This window comes from Hypomesus transpacificus, unplaced genomic scaffold, assembly GCF_021917145.1.
Source record: "Hypomesus transpacificus isolate Combined female unplaced genomic scaffold, fHypTra1 scaffold_107, whole genome shotgun sequence".
NCBI classification, from domain to species: Eukaryota; Metazoa; Chordata; class Actinopteri; order Osmeriformes; family Osmeridae; genus Hypomesus; species Hypomesus transpacificus.
Genome location: NW_025813698.1, coordinates 22501 through 38566, shown reverse-complemented (window position 1 = coordinate 38566; position 16066 = coordinate 22501). Strand labels below are relative to the sequence as shown.

The following is a 16066-nucleotide window of genomic DNA, read 5'->3' as shown; positions in this document are numbered from 1 at the left end:
CATGCTAACGTGCTCAAGTGGGTAGGTTTAGAGGGTGTAATTGTTTTCACTGCTTAATCCACTTCACGGTGCTTGCTGGTGGCCGATGCATGTAGATACCGAGACATTAGTTGGTTCAAAGACAAACTGAAAACTAAGCTACTAAAAAGGGTTTGCATTAGCAGTAGCTGCGGCTAATGTTACTACCTCCTCACCAGTACTTTCCCCATTGACGCGTGCTAAGCTAAAGGGATACAGAGCCATACCTGGCGATCCCTTCATATTGCTCTTACAATCTTGCATGAAAAAAAAGACCCCCAAAAAAGTGCGTTCACAGAGACGGAGACAAAATAATGTGGAGATTCGAGTCACAATTCCGTGACCTCACTTCCCTTTTTGTACCTGCTTCAAGTCCATTGGCAGCCATTTTACATCCTGTCTGTCCATTCGGCACACAGTACCCAGAGGAGATAGAGCTCACACAAGTGATTAGGAGGCAGTGGATCTGACGATGACTTCCTGTTCTTCCACGGTCTACAGCTGAAGTGGCACCCTTCCAGGTCAGTGCCAGGGCTGTGGGCGGGGCTGGGAGCGGGGCTGTGGGCAGGGCTGTGAGCTGGGCTGTGGGCAGGGCTGGGGGCAGGGCTGTGCGCTGGGCTAGGGGCAGGGCTGTGGGCAGGGCTGTGGGCTGGGCTGTGGGCAGGGCTAGGGGCAGGGCTGTGGGCAGGGCTGTGGGCAGGGCTGGGGGCAGGGCTGTGGGCAGGGCTGTGAGCTGGGCTGTGCGCTGGGCTGGGGGCAGGGCTGTGCACTGGGCTGGGGGCAGGGCTGTGGGCAGGGCTGTGGGCTGGGCTGTGCGCTGGGCTGGGGGCAGGGCTGTGCGCTGGGCTGGGGGCAGGGCTGGGGGCAGGGCTGTGCGCAGGGCTGGGGGCAGGGCTGTGGGCAGGGCTGTGGGCTGGGCTGTGGGCAGGGCTGGGGGCAGGGCTGGGGGCAGGGCTGGGAGCAGGGCTGTGGGCAGGGCTGTGGGCTAGGCTGTGCGCTGGGCTAGGGGCAGGGCTGTGGGCAGGGCTGTGGGCAGGGCTGGGGGCAGGGCTGGGGGCAGGGCTGGGGGCAGGGCTGGGGGCAGGGCTGTGTACTGGGCTGGGGGCAGGGCTGTGGGCAGGGCTGTGGGCTGGGCTGTGCGCTGGGCTAGGGGCAGGGCTGTGGGCAGGGCTGGGGGCAAGGCTGGGGGCTGGGCTGGGGGCAAGGCTGGGGGCTGGGCTGGGGGCAGGGCTGTGGGCTGGGGGCAAGGCTGTAGGCAGTCCTTAATGCATGGAGTTCTCTCTCTCTTTCTTCTAAAGGGGGTGAAGATGGACATGAGGTGCCCAACAGGTCCAGGGAGGAGGACAGGAGCCACCTCCTTCTGACTTGGTTCTTACTTTTTATGATTATGATCATTTTTTGCATGTTGCTAAGTTCAAACGTCCATCGGTTGTCCTTTGCCAACTGATGTGTGTGTGTGTGAGTGTGTCTATGTGAGTGAGTTAGTGTGTTGACAGTGTGAGAGTCGGTATTTTTAAGTGTGAGTCGGTGCGCGTTTGTGAGAGTGCGCATGTGAGTACGTGGCTGTGTAGGCAAGAGTGTGTGTAAGTGTAAGAGTGTTTGTGCGAGTGTAGGTGTGAACTTGTGTCTAGGTGAGGGTGCGTGAGAGTCACTTTGTTTGGAGGTGTGTGTGAGTGTCCAGGTGTGTGTGTGTGTGTGTGAGAGAGAGAGCTAGGACAGTATGTTCAGCGTGACGGCCCCTCTCTGCCTCTTCAGCAGGGCCACAGCCAGCTCATGGGTGGCCCCCTCCAGACTCTCCCCGTTCACCGACAGGATCTGGTCGCCTCGCTTCAGCCGGCCGTCCAAGGCTGCCGCCCCCTGCAGGAGGAGACAGGAACACACACCTCACTCTCACCACTGCCTCGGGCTGAAGGGCCTACCTAAGCCTAAGGGCTTACCTTGCTGAAGACGGTCTTGACGTAGATGGGCAGGTCTCCGTGGGGGCTCCCGAACCCCCCCACGATGCTGAAGCCCAGCCCCTCGCTGCCCTTCTCCAGACAGATGCTCCTGGCCCGGGGGGGCCTGCACAGGGGGGCACAACCAGGGGCTCGCATGAACGTTGTGGAAGACTGTGTGTGTGGGTATGGTGCTTGTGTGTGTGTGTGTGTGTGTAGGTGTGTGTGTGTGTCACTCACTCTGGCTCCGGGGGCAGGGACTCTGGGCTGGTAGGGAGACTGGAGCTGGTGGACAGGCTCTCCACCTGACTGGCTATGGCACTGATGTTGGTGTCAGCTATCACCTGAAACACACACACACAGATGTACATTAACACATAGCATCTGTCTCGCTATAATAATCTTTGTGTTTAGCAAGAGTGAGTCTACACTGGTCATATAATGCGTGTTTGAAATCAACCACTATGCTCCAGTAAGGTTCTGTTAGTCAGAACAGAATCACAATAGTGTTAATGGACAAACTGTGGTTACACACAGAAATCATTTCCCTCTCTCCCTCTCTCCCTCTCTCCCTCTCTCCCTCTCTCCCTCTCTCCCTCTCCCCCTCTCCCCCTCTCCCCCTCTGCTCTCTCTTCCCCTCTTTATCTCTACCTTCTTCCATCCTTCTCTCCAGGAAGGTATTCAATTCTAGGGATACATTTTTTCCACAAGTTGTTTCTTTAATATAATAGTCAGCCAACTACTGAGGGCACCCACGGTCGGAATCGGTTCATTTCCATATTTAATCAACAGAAAAGCAATTAAAAAATTATGAAAACAACAACAACAATAACAAACAATGGCTAATGAAGCGCCGGCTCGCTAGCTGAACGCAGCCCAACACTCCCCAGCCAGCCCCTCTCCCTTATCTCGTCGACACACCTTCTCACGGGGGGGGGGGGGGGGAGGGGGGGCCGAGAGGAGGAGGACGGCGGGGGGAGAGAGGGAGGACGCTGGGGAGGCGCGGGGCGAGAGAGGGAGAAGACTGCGTGTGAGAGAGGCGACGAGGAGAAAGAAGGATGGGGAAGGGGCGCGCGTGAAAACACTGTGTTTTATTAATCCTCAGAGAGAGAAAGAGAGAGAGAAACAGGATGGGGGGGAAGAAAAAGATGAAGGACAAAAAAAAAAACTATTGAGGATTACTAGTGTATGCAGTGTATGACACACTGTGTGTGTGTGTGTGTGTGTGGTGGGGGGATGCACGAGGGCGAGAGAATAAGAAAGGAGATAGAGGGAGACGGAGAGAAAGGGGGGGGGGGGGCAGAATGACAGTGAATAGTGAGAGGGAGAGAGGTGGGCTAGAAAAACAGAACAGAGGATGATGGAGAGAGCACTGTGATAGACGGACAGAGATATGAAGGAGAGACAGAGAGAACAGGAGAAAAAGAAAGAGGGAGAAAGACAAAGAGGAAATGACAGAATGAGAGGTGGAACAAGAGAAAGAGACGAACAGGAGAGAGGGAGAGAGAGAGGCAGAGAGCGAGACAGAAAGAGGCATAGAGACAGAGGAGAGACAGGCAGAAAGGGAGGGAGGCATAGAGAGAGAGAGGGAGGCATAGAGAGAGAGAGGCAGAGGGAGGAGTGAGGAGGTTAGTAAACAGTAATTGCTGTCCAGGGTAGTGTAATCAGGAGGCAGCAGAGAGGGGCGTCCCTGTTCAGCAGAGCAGCGCTGGTCGGCTGCAGCTCCCCTGATAAAGCTGCATTAGCATAAAGAACTGGGATTATCTGGCTCACCGCGCCAAACTGCCTTCCAGCTGCAGGGAGCTGATAACAGCACACACACACACACACACCACATACACATATGCACGCACACACACACACATTCAATGTGATCACATACACACACATTTTATATTATCACAGTCATACGTTTGACATGTCCATACACACACACACACATTATGAATACCTCTTTAAAATATGTGTATATTAGTGTTTTTTCATATATTTTTTTTTTTACCTGAATGTGTTTAATATTGTAAACGAATATTCATAACTATGATCTCCTGAATATTTAGTAAGTATTAATATGACTTATTTTTGAGTACACTCTATGCATATTAAGCTTTTGATTATTTTATCTCAAGGTTTTCACAGCATTCAGATAAACCCATGTAACCAGTCACTCATTCATTCAAATCATCCATCAAACCATTCATTCCAATAGACCCATCAAACATTAATTAACGTACACAAAAACATTAGCTCCACATACAGTACAGTTTTGTAATGACAGTTCTTTATTTATTTTGTCCACATTTGTTGATGATTGTGAACATGCCAGTTTGTGTGACCATGCACTGATTGATGCAGTTTGTTAGTCCCTTAACTATGTGTGTGTGTGTGTTCAGGGTGAGTGTCTGGTTGGTGTGTGTGAGGTGTGTGTGTGTGTGTGTGAGAGATTGGGCTACCTGCATGGTGATGATGCCGTAGGCGTTCTTCAGGATGGTGACCACCTCCCCATGGGACATCCCGTCCAGGGACTGGGCATTGATACTGACCATCCTGTCCCCCACCTGGACACACACACACACACACACAGGTAATAACAAATGGAGTCAATCTTGGATCACACCGTAGACTGACTGACTCAGGCGCATGCACCCACACCCACACCCCCACACCCCCACACACCTTGAGCCTGTGTGTTTTGGCTGCGACTCCGTTGGCTTGGATCATGGCCACGAAGATAGGGATGTCCCCCAGAGGGCTCCCCTTCCCTCCTGCTATACTGATACCCAGAGCATCACTGGGACCCTGAGGGGGGGGAGAGAGAGCGGGGGAGTGGGAGGGAGAGGGAGAGAGGGAAGGGGGGAGAGGGAGAAGGAGGGCGGGGACAGAAGGAGAGGGTAAGAGGGTGAGTGAGAGAAAGAGGAGAGAGAGAGAGAGCGGAGGGGGACAGCAAGGGCAGAAAGACAGTGAGGAGAGAGAGGTAGAGAGAGAGAGGTAGAGAGAGAGAGGTAGAGAGAGGTAGAGAGAGAGAAAGGTAGAGAGAGAGAAAGGTAGAGAGAGAGAGAGAGAGAGAGAGAGAGAGAGAGAAGAGAAGAGAAAGGGAGAAAGAAACAGAGTGTATTGGTTTACTGACTTCTAAACTCCCAATGATAAATGGCTTGTCAATGTTCTAGTTTCTTTGTAACAAGAGCTGGTACAAGTCCAGTGGAATTCTGTGGTCCTGCTCCTAAACCTATGATAAGGCAGAATCACAGTTGTCCAATAGGACAACACAAGGAGTTCTGTAACGACTTACCCGTGTGATCTCCACAGTACGCATCCCTGTATCTGACCCTACACACACACACACACACACACACGCAGGGAGGTAACTTGTTATTTATCTAAAAATTAAATATGGTCTCGAGGAACCATTTGAAAAAAGAAACCGAAAGCACACGATGATGAGGTCACGTCCTACCGGCGCTCTTTGATGACGTCATGCTCTCGGTGGTGGGCCTCCGGGCGTTGTTGAGTGGCTGGGGGGCGGGACTGGGGGCAGAGATGGGGGCGTTGTTGGGGGCGGAGCTGGGCGCAGGGTTGGGGGCGGAGCTGGGGGCAGGGTTGTAGGCGGAGCTTGGCGCAGGGTTGTAGGTGGAGCTTGGCGCAGGGTTGTAGGTGGAGCTTGGCGCAGGGTGGGTGGTGTGTGGAGGGAGGCTGGAGCAGCTGATGTGGCTCATCTGGAGAGGACAGGAGAGACACCATGATGCTCTGGGAAGACCCGCACACACACAGGCCAGTCAGGCACACCAACACACACACACGTTCAGACATGTGCACAGGCATATGGGCAAGCGCAGTTACACACATACACACACACAGAAATGTGCATAGGCAAGTGCAGATACACACACACACACACCAGAGGTCCAGGTGGATGCCATGTTGGGCCACATGCATGTGAACAGATGAGATGAGCGGTCACAGGGGTGAGTCACGAGGGGGGGGGGGGGGGGGGGTGAGCGAAGGGCGAGGCGGTGGCCAGGGTGAGTGAGAGCCTCTGCATGCAAGCTCCCAGCTGAGGTGAGGATGAACACTGGCCATGACACACACTCCCTCCTGTTAGGGATACGGACCCCTGTTACTCTCACTCTCACACACACACACACACACACACACACACACACACACACACACCTGGCTTCCCTGGGAGGTGCGTCTGGAGGAGATCCAGGATGCGGCCTTCAGTCGGCCCAGCTCTAGGCCCACCGTTCCCCTGGCGCACTGCGGAGGCAAGCCAGGGTGACTACCACAGCTCAGCCTGCCCCCTGACCCCCCCCAGACCAGCCCCCCCCCCCCCCCCTCCTCCCCCACAAGGAGCCCCCCTCACACAGCCCCTCTACCCCACAGGTCTAAGAGCACCAGGCTACGGCTAAACACCACCGCCCTGGAGACAGGCTGCTAGCAGGCGGGGTGGTGGTGACACACATCCAGGGTGGGGAACTGTGGACCAAGAAGCCCCTCAAATCTGAATACAGATTATACACAAAGACGGTTCCCTGACTCTGACCCCTGAAATACCGTAGAACGATGCACTTCGGATGCCGGATCTTCTTCTGTGCCCTGTCTGCAATACTCGCACATCGCTTTGGATGAAAGGGTCTGCTCAATAAGTCAAATGTAATGTCAATATAACTCACTTAAATGGTCCGTGGAAGGCCAGAAGATGAGCTACCCTTCAAGTCTGAAAACGTCCCTTCTCTTCGATTGTCCTTGCACCGTGACTACAGATCAGCCTCCGTGGTATATGCACGTGATGTTAATAATCACTGCTGCATGGCTCACACCTCAACCACACAAACTAAACACGTCAACATAGTAGAAATACATTTCTGTTCTGGGGAGTCAGGTGGCTGAGCGGTTAGGGAATTGGGCTAGTAATCCAAAGGTTGCTGGTTCGATTCCCTGGCCTTGCCAATGACGTTGTGTCCTTGGGAAAGGCACTTCACCCTACTTGCCTCGGGGGGACTGTCCCTGTACTTACTGTAAGTCGCTCTGGATAAGAGCGTTTGCTAAATGACTAAATGTTTTATCCTTTGAATCCCCAGTCCTCCTGGTTCACACACAGGGCTGTGGAAATGGGGTGTGTATATCACTCTACAGAGGTTGTATCTGATAAACACAGCCCAGATTCTCCACCCCCTGCTGCTGGAGCAGGTGTGCTTGTCTGTACTCTTCCCTAGTACCCCAGTATAGGCAGCATTAGCCCGCATACAGTCTTGTAGGCCTTCTACAGTAGCAGCCTTGTGGCTGGAACAATGGCGCCCTCTGGTGGTGAAGATATAGGGAGCCTCTTGGCATATTCGATTTACATCACGTTATTCGTTCCAGAGGAAATGTAAGATTCAATTTAAGAGTGAGGCACAATGAGTTTTAAGATTAACCTTTAAGTTTTAAGGTTTAGAGGGTGCGGCCTGACAGTCTAAATGTGCTCGCGTGACCTCTGACCTTGAGGATGGCGGCCACCGTCTCCTGCGAGGCCTGTTTCATGTCGTCCCCGTCGACCGACAAGATCTGGTCCCCCTGCATCAGACGTCCGTCCAGCTCGGCCGCGCCCCCCTTCACCACGTCCGAGATGAACACACCCGTACCGTTCCTGGGGAGGAGGAGGGGAGGGAGGGAGGACGAGGGGAGGGGGGGAGGAGGAGGGGAGGGGGGGAGGAGATGGAGGACAGGAGAGAGGAGAGAGAACAGACAGAAAGAGCAGATTAGAGGAGAGGGATTGGAGGATGGAAGAGAGGAGGAGAGAAGAGGCAAGGGGGAAGCTGCTCATGTCCAACACAGGTCCCTGGGCAAGCTAGCGTCCCCAGGCGAGCTAGTGTCCTCAGGTCAGCAAGCGTCCCCGGGCGAGCAAGCATCCCCAAGCGAGCTTGCGTCCCTGAGGCGAGCTAGCGTCTTCAGGTCAGCTAGCGTCCTAAGGTGACCTAGCGTCCCCGGGTCATCTAGCATCCTCGGGTGAGCTAGCGTCCCCGGGTGAGCTAGCGTCCTAAGGTGACCTAGCGTCCCCGGGTCAGCTAGCGTCCCCTGGTGAGCTAGCATCCCCGGGCGAGCTAGCGTCCCTGAGGGCGAGCTAGCGTCCCTGAGGGCGAGCTAGCGTCCTCAGGTCAGCTAGCGTCCTCAGGTGAGGTAGCGTCCCCGGCGAGTTAGCATCCTCAGGTCAGCTAGCATCCCCGAGTGAGCTAGCGTCCTGAGGTGAGCTAGCGTACCTCTTCCCCACGATGCTGAGGCCCAGGCCTCGTCCGCTCTTCTTCTGCAGCTCCACGCGGAACACGTCCAGGTTCTCCTCGTCGCGGTACTGCGCCTCGTCCCTCAGAACGGCCAGCTGCACCAGGGCCGGGGTCTGCCTCAGGGCGGCGATGGCGTCCTCGTGGGCGGCGCCGCGCAAGTCCACCCCGTTCACCTGGCGAACGGGCACGCACGTTCATACACACACACACGTTAATATACACACACTGGACTTTGCACAGGAATTCATGCACATACTGTACACACACACTCATGTGTGTTTATTTCAAATATACACACACACCTGCTTTTGTACACGTACACACACTGGTGATCGCATAGGCCTTCATTCACACCCAAAACATCACCCACTCATTTCTCTAAACTACTGTCCCTGTCTGTATGCTGAAAACAGAGCTACCAGACAATTATACTGAGATAAAGTTGATCCAACTGTTGTCTCCAAGCAGTAAGATATCAATTAAGTCCAGTAGAGGGCGTCATCGTCAAAGATGAGCTGGGTTGATTGTGGCGTGATGAGCAATGACGTTAGAGCCAGAGGTGAGATCAGAGGTGAGATAAGCCCCTCTGTCACCTTGTCACACAGGTTAAAGACCCACTACAGAATGGGAATGGGAATTCTACAGAGAGAAAGGAAGGGAGAGAGAGAGACAAAAGAAGAGAGACATGTGTGAAGACTGACCTCCAGGATCTGGTCTCCAGCCCAGAGTCTGCCATCTCGAGCTGCTGCACCCTCCTCATACACCTCATGGATCACTATGGCATCCTGGAGGGAGAGAGAGAGAGAGGGAGAGGGAGAGAGAGAGAGGGGGGCAGGGAGAGAGAGGGAGGGAGAGAGGGGGGCAGGGAGAGAGGGGGGCAGGGAGAGAGAGGGAGGGAGAGAGGGGGGCAGGGAGAGAGAAAGAGGGGGAGAGGGGAAGGGAGGGAGAGGGGGAGGGAGGGAGAGAGGGAGAGGGAGGAGGGAGAGGGAGGGGGGGGGGACAGAGGGAGGGAGAGAGGGAGGGAGAGAAAGGGATAGGGAGGGGGGGAGAAAGAGAGAGGGAGAGAGGGAGGGAGAGGGGGAGGGACGGAGATGGAGGGAGGGGGGGAGGGAGGGAGGAGGAGGGAGGGAGGAGGAGGGAGAGAGAGGGGTGGAGGAGGGAGAGGGGTGGAGGAGAGAGAGAGAGGGGTAAATGTAGAAAAGGTAGAGACATAGAAATAGGGTTGAGAGACAAAAGAAGGGATGGAGCGAAACCAGGAGAGAGGGACGGAGAGAGTAAGGGAGGGATAAAAGTAGAGAGGGAATGAAACAGACATATATATTACAGTTAAATAAGGGAGAAACAGAGAGATACAGAGACAGAGAGACGGACAAAGAAAGAGATGGAAACAGCCAGAAATAAAAAGTAATTTTCCAGGAGGGATCAGGAGTGAAATCACATCACTGCGGAGCCACTGAAGGAGCTAAATCAATAGGATCCACATTATCCATAATGCAGCAGCACTGGGTTCCAGGCAGCCAGTCGAACCCTTCCGACCGAGAGGCACAGGGGACGAGGGCAGAGGGGTAAGAGAGGGAGATGTGGAGGGCGCGGGCGGGAGAGATCTCACAGAAGATGACAGGTGCCTCTCAGTCCACACTGCCCTCAGGGCCCTGCATGATGCTGCAGATAACCCCTGCTTCACACACTGCCCTCAGGGCCCTGCATGATGCTGCAGATAACCCCTGCTTCACACACTGCCCTCAGGCGGTCCCTGTATGTGTATGTGTGTGTGTGTGTCAGTGCAGGCTGGTCGCTGAGGGTTACCGGGTGTTTGAGGGTGGGGGGGGGGTCTTACCAGCTGGGTGTCTTTGCCCCCTACGATACTGAGGCCCAGGCCGGAGCGGCCCTTAGCTATCTCTATCACCGTCTCCTGGCCTGCCACGATGGGGCACGTAGCCGGGTCTGCAGACAGGGCCACAGCAGAGGGATGGATGAACCAAGTTCACATTCGCAAAAAGGTTAGAAATCGAATCGCCTGGGAAGTGACGCCCACACAATGGATGACAGCTGTTTTATCGAAGGGTAGCAGTGAGGGCACTGTTGGTCCTAAGTGGATGTGAGTGTGATGGGCCTACCTCTGGTGCTGGAGGGGAGGTCAGGGCTGGTGAGGGGCAGGGGGGAGGGGGCCTGGGGAGACAGCGGCCCATCAGCAGGCCTCGCTGGCAGCTTGCTGGAGCTTCCAGAGACCCTGGGCAAGCTGGAAGTCTACACACATACACACAAACAAACCCCACACCACAACCGTCAACATTTTTACATTCCGCTTTCGCTCAAAAGTGCCACCTTAAGATGAATTTTGTATGTTCTCATCCACTATTAAACTGAGCTGGTCTGACACTGCGGAGACACCTGCTCTCTTTCGGGAGCTTGGGTAAAAGTGGGCCTTTCTGGAAGGCTCCGGTGGGAGCTCATTTGAAGCGGCGCCCGGTCTCTCCCCGGTCCTCCTCTCACCTTCTCCTGTGGGCCAGGGCCTGTGTGAGGAACACTCTCACTGATCTCTGGAACCTTCTCGGACGACCTCAGCCACACACACAGAGAGGGAGGCACGGAATGCAGTGGCAGAGGTATAGGGAGAGAGAGAGACAAAGAGAGGAGGAGAGAAACAAAGAGAGAGGGGGAATGAGAGGGAAAAGGGAAGGGGTGGGATGAGAGAGAGAGAGAGAGACAGAGAGAGAGAGAGAGAGAGAGAGAGAGAGAAAGAGAGGGAGAGAGAGGGAGAGAGAGGGAGAGAGAGGGAGAGGGTTAGGACGAGAAGTAAAGCCCATGGCCCTATTCAGTCAGACGCAGTAAGCAGGTTTCTAGGTTAACGAAAGATGAGAAACAGAGAATCACTCGGTGCACTAAACACTTTTATGTCGACTAAAAAGACTTCACAAGACTGACAATGTTCAGCTAGTTCGGAGACAACCTCGGCTGAGACAAAGACAAACTGCCTGGAAGAACTTGATATGTGTGTGAACTTGTGAGTGATAAAAAACATGACACACACGCAAAACACACCTAGTGGATTAAACAGTATTGGGTCGACTGTAGATGACCCAATACTGAGCTCCTAACCCTAACCCTCTCTTGTTTCTGTCCAGGAGCTGTTTCGATTGAGAGGAAGGCTGGGAGAGGAAGTGACACGGAGGGGCTGACCTTGGACACCGTCTCCCCCTCTCGAAGGCTCTTGGGGCCGCTGTCTCTGGAGACGAGCTCTGTGGTGGACGCTACACACACCTGCTCATGGGAAGCGGCGGGGGTGAGGGAATGAGAGTGAAAGAAGGAGTGAGAGTCGTATGGAACGAGACAGAATGAGAGAGAGAGGTGAGAGAGAGAGGTGAGAGAGAGAGAGAGAGAGAGAGAGAGAGAGAGAGAGAGAGAGAGAGAGAGAGAAGAGAAAGATAGAGAGAGAGAGAGGCGAGAAAGATAGAGAAAGACATGTGAAAGAGAACAATAAAGAAAGAGAGGAGAAAACGAGAGAGGCGAGAGAGAGAGACAGAAAGAGAGTATGTCAGCGCGATAGTCCAAAACCAGGGATGAATTTGACTGCCTCAGTACCAAAGTGTGTCCTTGCATCAAGCCTTGAGGAACACAGTTAACTACAATCTGTTCCAGTCTGCAACAACGAGGGCTCCGGTCCTGTACCTTGGCGGGGGCCATCTCAGGGGTGAGGGCCGGGGTGTCTGGGGCCTGGGGCTTCTCTGAGGGGGGCTGAACCACCGAGGTGGGGGGGGGGACCTGGAGGGGAGAGTCACAACACAATGTTCTAGAAATGACGATGGAACTGGACTCCAACATTAAAAGCTTACGTGGATAAGGAGGCAACATGTATAGACTGGGTATGAATAGCTTGTATGGAGAAAAAAAGGGAAAATAGAGATCCCAATTTTTTTGTGTAAGAACGTCAGACCGTGTGTATGTGTGTGTAAAGTGTGAAGGAGTGTGCATGAGTGTGTGTGTGTGTTACCTCAGCGACTGGGAGGGCAGCAGGTGGGTTGGGAAAGGGAGGCACAGCCATCTGGTTGATAGCATCTTCATTCCTACGGAGGGATTGGAAGGGGGAACCAGAGAGCGACAGATTGGAAAAAGGAGACAGAGAAATAAGTCAGTTGAGGATTGGACCTGGTGTACTGTACTGCCTGCTTGACTATTTGCTTCCTTTCATGTTGGTTGTTAAACAGCCAGTAAACAACCAAAGACCATCCTATATTCTCGTCGTTTTTTGGAGGTGATCTCACACAGTAAACCACAGGTAATGTCTCTTCTTGCTGCATGTATACCGTTTAACCTGATGGACTATGCTGGACGTATGTCTCACAACCAGCTTTGATCCTCACATCAAGAGCCTTAGTCCCAAGAGCAAGGTCTGTCCAGCAGCATGGGGCAGCTTTAGCGAAAGGTTACCCTCCCAATCCTCTCGTGTGCAACAGAGAGAAGCTGCCATCACCAACAATACACACCCACACACAAGCAATCACCCTGCCGTACTTGACTCCTATTTGAAAAACGTCTTCAGGAGTTTTCCTCCATTCTCTCCTCCATGCAGTCCGAGCCCGGTGCAGATAGCTGGTAGAGCTAGTCTCTATGTCTCTATGAGACGGAGACACTCGTCCATATGTTCAGGGGACCCGTGTCCACCACCCCTCCCTCCGTCTCCCTGGCAGCTGCTAATAAGGCTATTCTGGCGTGTGCACTGGGAGGAGGGGAAAAGACAACATTTAGACGGTGTGTTAGCTTACATCGCCGTGGGGGAGACCAGATATTACATAAACCCTCCCCTCCCCGCGGAGTTAGGTTGCGAAAACACGGGGGCGGCAAATCAACAACGGTTCCCTCTTGTATGCTAATGAGCCACAGGCTGGGAGACCAACGCGGCGACGACGACGACGAAAACATTCCCGCGCGAATCCCCCGCACCATCACAGAGACACCTGCCAGGAGACGCGTGCCGGCATATGCCACGGCTTTGCCCTCAGGACCCAGAGAGCGCCGGAGAGCGCCCGCTAGCGCGTCCGACAAGGGATCTGTTTGATTCACAGACTCGACATTCAGTCAAGCCATCTGGGTCTCAGCCCACATTAGCATGAGTGAAGGTGAAAGGTAAGAAGTGCACAGATATTCAGCTTCATTATCCCGGGCTCTGATCTGGAACCAGACTAATATTTATTCAGCAAGGCGAAGCGTGTGGCAGGAATGATGAGATGGCATCAGTGGTTTGATATCCTCCTCAAGTACCAAGTGACCAGGTCCCTCTTCCTTGTGGACATCATTTAGGGGATCTTTTTTCATTTCTAAATTCTGCTGCTGACAACATTCCAAAGCCAAGTATGTGCTATATTGTAAATGTACATATCAATTATTATTTGTGAAGGTATATGGAAAGGGCTTTTTTGAAAAGTATATGTTAGGTGCTATATTGTAAACGTGTATGTAAATATAATGTAACGGTTTATGTAAACAGTGAAAGACATATCACCCAGAGCAGCAGAGGAGAGTGAAGACAGGCATCTCTCCACAGCGCGTCACAATCAGTCCTCAAAACTGACGTCACCTGTTGTCCTGTCTAATGACTCAACATATAGTCCTGTTCGATGACACCACTTCACATGTAGTCCTGTTCGATGACACCACTTCACATGTAGTCCTGTTTGATGACACCACTTCACATGTAGTCCTGTTTGATGACACCACTTCACATGTAGTCCTGTTCGATGACACCACTTCACATGTAGTCCTGTTTGATGACACCACTTCACATGTAGTCCTGTTCGATGACACCACTTCACATGTAGTCCTGTTCGATGACAAAACTTCACATGTAGTCCTGTTCGATGACACCACTTCACATGTAGTCCTGTTCGATGACACCCCGTCACATGTAGTCCTGTTCGATGACACCACGTCACATGTAGTCCTGTTCGATGACACCACTTCACATGTAGTCCTGTTCGATGACACCACTTCACATGTAGTTCCAGCCTTCACTGCTCCTCCTCAGTGTCCATCTGCTGTCTTCGCCTGGTCCTTCCTCCAGCACTCCCCCCCCTCTCCTCCTCCTAGTGCCGGCACAGGGGAGAAGCTCCGAGCCCTCGCTCAGAAAGAAAGCCCGCAGGGACCATGGATGGAGCCCGGGTCTCCCGACATCAGAATGTTGAGCTTCCGGGGTCGGTTTCCTAGAGAGATCCTCCTCCGCTCTCGTGTTGTTCTTTTCAGAGTTCTGTCTACGTCCTGCTCCTTCCCGTTTTCCCAGGTGTGGAAGCTCTCCCGGTTAGCATTAGCGCAGGGGGCTGTGGCTCTCCCACTCCACGCCCCTCGGTCGGCTGGCGTCTGGGGGAGGAGGGGAGCACCGTCCCCCTCTCCTCTCTCCGTGGAGTTCAGGTGGTTGTGAGGTGGGAGTTGGCCTCCCTTCTCCGGACAACGAGGTGCGCCAGGCTCCGCTCACGTTCTACGCCCAGCTCCTCTCTCCTCGTACCCGTTCCTGCTCTTCCTACCTCTCTTACGACTTCTCTCCTGTTCTCTCTCCCTCTCGCCTCCTCCCACTCGTTCACTGCTCATTGCCGCCACCCCCCACCCAACCTCGTTTTCCCTCTTTACCTAGATCTCTCTTCTCTTCCCTCCCTTCTTCCCTCCCTTTATTGTCTTTATTGTCTGACCAGTAAGTGACCCTTTTCCAATTACCGTTAATGTGTTTTTTTTCCCTTTCTTCCTCTTCCTATTTTGTGAAGGTGAGGGCAGGCTGGAGGACAGAGACAATTTATAGATCTATCAATCTGTAGCATCCTGTCGACACCCAGCACAGACAGAGCCACTGCGAACTGGCATGCAAACGTCTGCAGGAAGCACTGTTACAGGAAGTGACGTTACAAGAAGCACTGTTACAGGAAGTCGTTACGGGAAATGCCGTTGTTTGGGACTCGTTTGTGGACCCCTGAGCGCTTGTGTCACAGCGCTAAGCTCCCCGAGACGTGCGGAGAGGGACACCAGCTCTGAACCATCATCTTCCAGTCCCCCTCGCCCGCCCCCCCTCCCCCCCCCCCCCGCTTTTGTTTCCATGGCGATTTTGATCTGGGAGGCATCCTGTCTGGGCAGCGAGGCTCGTTGCCATCCCGACCCTTGGCCAGGTATAAATCTTTCACAGGCGGCCTCGGGGGGACGTCTTGTAATGGAAGCTCTGACACGCTGTGACCAGTGTCCGGGGGAAAACAAGCCTTTCTCCGGCTTCGCAGTAAAAGCCTCTCGGTGACAGACGGGAAGACTTCAGAGAGCTACAGAGAACAGGTAACGGGATGATCCCCAACAGCATCCACTCAGCTTCATTACACACGGGTGGGACTTTCAAAACCACTTGATATCACGGAAAGTACATTTAATGGCCGCATGGAAAAGTTGCCCCGCCACGTCTGAAAACAAACCTACGCTCCTGCCCCAGAGTTGTACGCCTTCATGAGCACTGTTCCAGACAACGAACCCCAAGTCCTAACCCACCATGACACCATGCAGAGGAGCCTGCACTGACTGAGTTTCCTCACGTGAAGGTTATCCTGTCACAGCTGACGTGACGGCTGTTGACCTCTGACCTGCGGGAGTGAGGGGGAGCTTGTTTTACAGGTCAAGATGCTGATTGGCTGCGTTCTGGTGGACTGGTACTGACAGAGCATGGATGACCTGTTGCAGAGGCTCACAGGTTAGCCCTATGAGATGGATGCAACCAAAAATACAACCAAAATCTTTATTTACTTTCCAAAGAGTTCAGTTTCTAACAACCACCCTCCTCCCCCTCCCCCCCCCCCCCCCCCCCCCCCCCCCCCCCCCCCCCAAAAAAAAAAAAAT

General features: G+C 53.7%; 1 protein-coding gene across 1 annotated transcript in view; it reads right to left on the bottom strand.

Annotated features, from left to right (window-relative positions):
• Nucleotides 1–1194: 1194 nt before the first annotated feature.
• The window catches only part of LOC124487930 (multiple PDZ domain protein-like), a 19190-nt gene continuing 4318 nt past the window's right edge, over nucleotides 1195–16066 (bottom strand). The window contains exons 3-19 of the mRNA XM_047050338.1: nucleotides 12204–12276; nucleotides 11882–11974; nucleotides 11393–11473; nucleotides 10706–10759; nucleotides 10330–10459; nucleotides 10050–10156; nucleotides 8914–8997; nucleotides 8192–8385; nucleotides 7434–7581; nucleotides 6123–6209; nucleotides 5407–5665; nucleotides 5242–5279; nucleotides 4629–4751; nucleotides 4406–4510; nucleotides 2193–2296; nucleotides 1956–2079; nucleotides 1195–1875 (exon numbers count right to left, since the gene is read on the bottom strand). Of these exons, the coding sequence (XP_046906294.1) occupies nucleotides 1729–1875; nucleotides 1956–2079; nucleotides 2193–2296; nucleotides 4406–4510; nucleotides 4629–4751; nucleotides 5242–5279; nucleotides 5407–5665; nucleotides 6123–6209; nucleotides 7434–7581; nucleotides 8192–8385; nucleotides 8914–8997; nucleotides 10050–10156; nucleotides 10330–10459; nucleotides 10706–10759; nucleotides 11393–11473; nucleotides 11882–11974; nucleotides 12204–12254 (1929 nt within the window). The 5' untranslated portion in view covers nucleotides 12255–12276 and the 3' untranslated portion in view covers nucleotides 1195–1728. The remainder of the gene's footprint in view (nucleotides 1876–1955; nucleotides 2080–2192; nucleotides 2297–4405; nucleotides 4511–4628; nucleotides 4752–5241; nucleotides 5280–5406; nucleotides 5666–6122; nucleotides 6210–7433; nucleotides 7582–8191; nucleotides 8386–8913; nucleotides 8998–10049; nucleotides 10157–10329; nucleotides 10460–10705; nucleotides 10760–11392; nucleotides 11474–11881; nucleotides 11975–12203; nucleotides 12277–16066) is intronic.